Below are 6,231 nucleotides of genomic sequence, written 5' to 3'. Positions count from 1 at the left end.
TGCGCGCTCTTCGGTTGATGTTTATCACCAATGACGGTACCGGTTTATCAACGTGCAACATGGTGTGGACGTATTTGTGACCTCCCGGGAGTCGTACTTGCTTGTTAACCATAATTTTTTTTATTGTCATGATATCAGGCTCGATATAGTTTTGCAGGTTCTCGTCATTGATCATGTCCTGGATTACATGTCTAAGATATTTGAAATGGTATGTGGTGTGACCGTAGAACACGTGGCAAAATTGATCATATCCTCGTAATAGCCCTTCTTATTTTTTGTCTTCTCCGGTCGAGTTTTCTTTAAGGCTGTGTTTGATAACAGAGAAAGGAAACATTTCCATTAAAAGTGTTTCCATGGAATTAGTTTCCTGAGGAAGGCAAGGAAAGACTTTCCATGGAATAGAGTTTAAAACATACTTTAAGCCACGCTTTTTCTACAATTCCATGGAAATAAATATTCGATCAAACGACGGAAAACACACTATCTACATAGAAAGATGACTAATTCTATGAAATTAAATCCTATCAAACACAACCTAAAAATAAATAACTTTATGGATTTCTCACAAAATTTACATGTTTGCTGATGCGGTACCATATAACTTGGGGGTGCACCAATCCAAAGGCAAGGGATGTTTTGATTTTTGGTACACCCCCAAATAATATATTACCTCCTATCAGCAATATTGAAAAAAATTGCCCAATATTTTATTTAGCTTGGTGAATCCCTCTCTCTCTGTGAGCGGTTCCCGGTCTCGTCGGTTCGCTTCTCGTCTCTTGGTTGCTCGGCAGTCGCATGCACTACAGTTGGAAATGAAAAAAGTTTTATTCAAATATGTATTGTCATTTCACGGGGAATCCGGTGCATTTGCCCATCAGTTTTATTGGTGCCATTTCGTGGATGCCATGAGCACAAGGACAGATGCACAACATCGATGTCTGTGCATGTCTATCCGTCAATATCTTTGCACGCGCATCACACGCAATCAATTTAGAGATTTATTTTTGGTCATTTCGTACGATTCAAATTCAAATTTCAAAACCACCTACGAACGCTTGCAGGACACTGATTCAACAGCTACTCTTTCTCTGTCTCGCTCGCTCAAACGGGTTTAAGGTTTTTTCCTCAAAGGGTTCTTGCTTGGAGCCATGCATCGGTATGTAGATTGTTGATTTGTTCAGTTTATGTTTCATTTTTTTCATGCTGGATTTAGGGTTTCGTTTATTCAAGACTGATGTTCATTGTATTTCGTCATCTTTTCAGACGCCGTCGTCACCATTCCGGTTCGGTAAGTGACCTAATTTTTATAGTTGGCTTTTCTCGGGATTTTTTTTTTTTTGGTTAGATTTCTATTTGTTAGAATGGTGTATGTGTTGGTTCTTCTTAGAGGCTTAGTCAATCCATGATTAAGAGTTTTTTTTTGTAGTGAAAGCAATCATCATTGTAGTTCTAACTATGTCAAAATGAAAATAGAATAGAATAGATTTTTATTTTATTTTGTAGTGCATTTAACGGTATTTCATCTGTTGCACCTGTTAGGCAAATAGGCCTACACATGATCAACAATTAGAAGCGGAACAAATCCAAAGTTTGATTGATCAAAGGATCAAAGAGCATCTTGGTGGTGCAGGATCCCAACAAGTTGGTGCTGCTTTCAACCAGCATCTTGACTCTTACCCACAGAGACCTTGTCTTCCAGTCATGCTTCCAACTGGTATGCCTGCATATGGATCACAAATGCCCGAAGCCGAACAAACCCAAAGTATGATAACTTTGATTGATCGGAGGATCAAAGATCATCTTGGTGCTGCAGGATTCCAACCAGCTGTTATTCCAGGTTAATTGAACTCTGTGTAATTTGTTTTTCATTATTACAGCCTCCTTGTTTGCAAGCTGCACGGTTTAGCTGTTTTCTAGTTGGTTCAATTTAAGTTTTGTGGCAAATAACTATTTTGTTAAGATTTATACATGCTCATAGATGCATCCAATGATGCACCTGCACTAAAATTTTCATACCCAGCACTATTTAGTTCACTACTAAGATCTTTAATTTTTATCTCTGAGATGACAAATCTGTTTGATTTGGACTCATATTGAGAAACAATGATTCTTCATAGTTCATACATCTTCCATCAACTTTTATAAGGACATGAGAGTAAACACCACAGTTTGAAACTATTTCTGGATCTAATTAGTCTAGTCTAGACACGAGAAACAAGAAACACTTAAACCTGTAGTCTATGGTAAGTATTTCGGGGAATATTATCCCTTGAAAGCCACTTTTTTTTTTCTTTTCTGGTTGGGGCATTGGGGAAACAAGAAATAAGATTTCGTATGCACCAAGCTTTTGAACAGAAATTAAGAGAAAACTTGGTTTGAACCTTTAGGGATCATTGAATTCCAACTGCCATTTCCCTCGACTTTCAGGATAGTGAAATTGAGGATACTCTTCAACCTATATATCGTACCCAGGTTAGAGGATGACCTATTGCACACTACTTAGACAGTTAGACTATTGATCACCAAATCCGAAGTCTTCTCTCACGGGCGGAGCTCGGTTTTGAGGAAGAACAGGCGGGCAAGTCACCGATCGGTGCATGCTTGGGAGCCAGCTGGGTTGGGTGGGCAACTGCACAGACACCCTTCAATGTGGCTCTGCCCCTGTTCTCCCGTAGTACCTGCTTTTCTAACATGTTCCAATGCGTGGGTATGTTTGTCACCGTGTAGTAGTGCTGCACATGTGCCCTTTCTAGTTTTCATTCCTTAAAATCTTTTTTGGATGGCCTTTTTCAGGTTACGGTGGTCAGCCATTGAGTCCTCCACCAACTGTGCCTGGGGGAACAACCCATACTTCAAATGCCCCCCCTAATCCAGGAGCTATGTCTCAAGGAAATCCAACAACGCTTGTAAGTGGGGCAGTTGATGGATATAACAGTAACGAAGATGCCTCGGTTTTACAGAGACCAACTCAAGGTGGTAGTACCACCTCTTCATGTCTTCTTAACAATGAGCGAGAGTCTTCGTACCTCGCTGAATATGTGCGAGAAGCAAAGAACCTAGCCAAGGGAACTACTGTTCGTTTCGGTAGCTGGAATGTAGGGTCCTTAACAGGAAAGTTAAGAGAGGTAGTTGATACTGCGGCTAGAAGTGGTGTAAATATCTTATGCGTTCAGGAGACTAGATGGGGACGCCTGGATGAGGTGGAGGTGGAAGACACAGGCTTTAGGATATGGAACAGAGGAGGAGAAAAACCAAACGGAGTAGGCATCTTAGTTGACAAGAGCCTTAAGAACAGAATCTTTGGCGTTACAAGAAAAACTGGGATCATCCTAGTCAAGCTCATAGTTAGTCATATGGTTTTGAATGTCATAAGTGCGTCTGCCCCACAAGTATATGTAAGTGAGGACGCCAAGCAGAAGTTCTGGGAAGATCTGAATGGCCTGGTCAGAGGTGTGCCTAGTAGTGAGAGGCTTATCATTGGAGGAGACTTCCACGGTCACGTTGGCAGAAGTAGGGAGGGGTTTCACAGGGTGCATGGAGGGTTTGGGTATGGTGATAAAAACCAAGAAGGAGAAGAAATCTTGAATTTCGCTTTAGCCAATGACCTCATGGTAGCTAACACCTTCTTTAAAAAGAAAGAATCCCATATTGTTACCTTTATAAATGGTGAGTACTCTAGCCAGATCAACTTTTTTCTTGCTAGGAGAGGGGATAGAAAGGAGTGCAAGGAATGTAAGGTTATACCTGAAGGATGTGTTGTCTCACAACATCAGCTCTTGGTATCCGATTTTGTCTTTGGCGCCAAAACTACATGGACCAAGTGGTGGAAGCTCGCAGAAGATGCCCCACGGGTATTTAAGGATAAGACGAAGGCTGAAGGAGTTACCAAAATTAAAGATAGGACTGTGGCAGGAGTTACCAAAATTAAATATAGGACGATGACAGAAGGAGTTACCAAAACAAGGAGAAAAAAGAATGGCAGGAGTATGAAGGATAGGAGAGGCAACCAGCCATGGAAAGCAGGTGGCGACTGGCGTCAGAAGGTGGCTGTGGAGTCGCTTGGAGTGACGACGAAATGGACGCGAAAGTAAAGATAATGTGTATTCCCATTTTCTAGGATGATCCTGTGTAGAACATCTTGTGTGATGGTTGATTATCCAATTATGTTTTTTTGACGGGTGCTGAGGCTTGATCCTAGTGACCATCTAATCCTTCTTTTATTATGCTTATAGAAACTGATGCCAACTTTTGTGCAGATGATGAAAGTTGAACTCTTTAACATATATATTCTCCAGTATGATCTTAAAATTCTGGTTCTGTAAATTACGAACCCACTGATTCGGGTCTTAGTACATTATGTGTTTTGGTAACCCATTGACATCCATCAATATTTGATTCTTGTGTTTTAGTTGATCAATTTTTTAGGGATCAGAATTCTCTCTTTATGTCTGTAACTTTGTGCATTCTTCCTTCTAGCTGTCATATAGTTTTACCCCGCTTGAATTTGGCTTTTGCGGTAAATTGGGATGTCGAGAAGGGGTCAAGTTTGCCACTATGAAAACTAATTCAGTTAAAAATACTTGATTTCAAAAACATCTTAATGTGTCAGCTCAATCATATTGGTGGAACAAAGTTTTATTCAAAGAGTCCCGTTGGTCTTTTTGGTGCCATTTCGTGGATGCCATGAGCACAAGGACAGATGCAAAACATCCAGGTCTGTGCATGTTTATCCGTCCATATCTTTGCACGCGTATCACACGCAATCAGTTTAGAGATTTATTTTTGGTCATTTCATACGATTCAAATTCAAATTTTAAAACCACCTACAAACGCTTGCCGGACGTTGATTCAACAACTACTCTTTCTGTTGGTTAAACTTCAACATAGAAGTCACTAACAAGTTGGTTAGGACAAGATTAGGAAATTGATGTAATCCTAAGGGAATTAGAAGTCATCTAGTTCTAAGAAAAGGAAAGACATGTAATAAGGTAATAGGAATAGGAAAAGGAATTCATAGTTCTATATATATATGATCACCAAAGTTGTGGTTGATCATACGAGCAAGATTAGAGCTTGTGTTTAGTTTTGAGAGATTTTCTAAACATCAATAAAGAGAGTTGTCTTTATATAAGCTAAGTTTCATCTTGCAGTTGCCATTAATTGGTATCAGAGCTTGTTTCTGAGCCATGGAAAACGAAACCACCATTGTGGGTGCAAAACAGTTCACGCCACCATCAATACAAGTTCCAATCCTCAACGCCACAAACTACACAGTATGGGCCATGAGAATGAAGGTATTGATGAAAATCTACAAAGTTTGGGAAACAATTGATCCTGGTACATTGGACCCAGACAAAAACAATGTTGCCATTGGATTACTCTTTCAAGCAATACCAGAATGTCTTGTTCTACAAGTTGGTGAACATGAAACTTCAAAGAAAATTTGGGATGCAATAAAGGCACGTAATCTCGGAGCTGATCGAGTTAAAGAAGCCCGTCTGCAAACCTTAATGTCTGAATTTGAAAGAGTGAAGATGAAAGACACTGATACTATTGATAGCTTTGCAGGAATGCTATCATAGATAGCCTCAAAAGCTGCGTCACTTGGACAATCCATTGATGAAGATAAACTGGTAAAGAAGTTTCTCATTAGTTTACCAAGATCCAAGTATATTCATATCATAGCTTCTCTCGAACAAGTATTAGATTTAAAGAAGGCTAGCTATGAAGATATAATTGGAAGATTGAAAGCATATGAAGAGAGAATCCTTGATGAAGAAAACAATGGTGAAACTCAAGGAAAACTCCTGTACACAAACTCTTACCAACAAAACTCTGCGACAAGAGGAAGAGGTCGTGGAAGAGGTGGAAGAGGAAACAGATGCCGAGGAAGGGGAGGAAGGTTTAACTCACAAGATAGAATAACAAGTCAGAATGATCAAAACCAAGGGAAAGAAAAGAAGGATAGATCAAACATTATTTGTTACAGATGTGATAAACCAGGACACTTCTCCTCTGTATGCCCTGAAAGAATACAAAAGATGGAAGAAAAAAACAAGAATGAAACAAGGGAAGCAAATACAACTCTTTTCATGCACGAAGTTGTATTCTTAAACGAAGGGAAACTAATACCAAAGAACTACGAATCAAAGGATGGAGAAGAAGGAATCTAGTATTTAGATAATGGAGCCAGCTATCACATGACTGGTAAGAGACACTACTTTTCTGAGC

General features: G+C 39.7%; 1 protein-coding gene across 1 annotated transcript; it reads left to right on the top strand.

Annotated features, from left to right (window-relative positions):
- Positions 1-900: 900 nt before the first annotated feature.
- LOC113320561 lies at positions 901-4,209 on the top strand. The gene is made up of 4 exons (XM_026568469.1): positions 901-1,156; positions 1,264-1,288; positions 1,540-1,837; positions 2,794-4,209. Exons 1-4 carry the CDS (start codon positions 1,149-1,151, stop codon positions 4,089-4,091), a joined length of 1,629 nt encoding a protein of 542 aa, XP_026424254.1. The 5' UTR covers positions 901-1,148; the 3' UTR covers positions 4,092-4,209.
- The last annotated feature ends 2,022 nt before the right edge of the window (positions 4,210-6,231 follow it).

This window comes from Papaver somniferum, chromosome 11 (assembly GCF_003573695.1).
Source record: "Papaver somniferum cultivar HN1 chromosome 11, ASM357369v1, whole genome shotgun sequence".
Taxonomy (NCBI): domain Eukaryota; kingdom Viridiplantae; phylum Streptophyta; class Magnoliopsida; order Ranunculales; family Papaveraceae; genus Papaver; species Papaver somniferum.
Note: the sequence above shows the minus strand (reverse complement) of the source record. Positions and strands in the feature narration are given on the sequence as shown.

What these genes read in the sequence shown, in the direction of transcription:
- LOC113320561 (XM_026568469.1), top strand. An exon ending in GTCGTCACCATTCCGGTTCG is followed by an intron (nt 1,289 to 1,539) that starts GTAAGTGACCTA and finishes TGCACCTGTTAG; the next exon opens with GCAAATAGGCCTACACATGA. An exon ending in CCAACCAGCTGTTATTCCAG is followed by an intron (nt 1,838 to 2,793) that starts GTTAATTGAACT and finishes GGCCTTTTTCAG; the next exon opens with GTTACGGTGGTCAGCCATTG.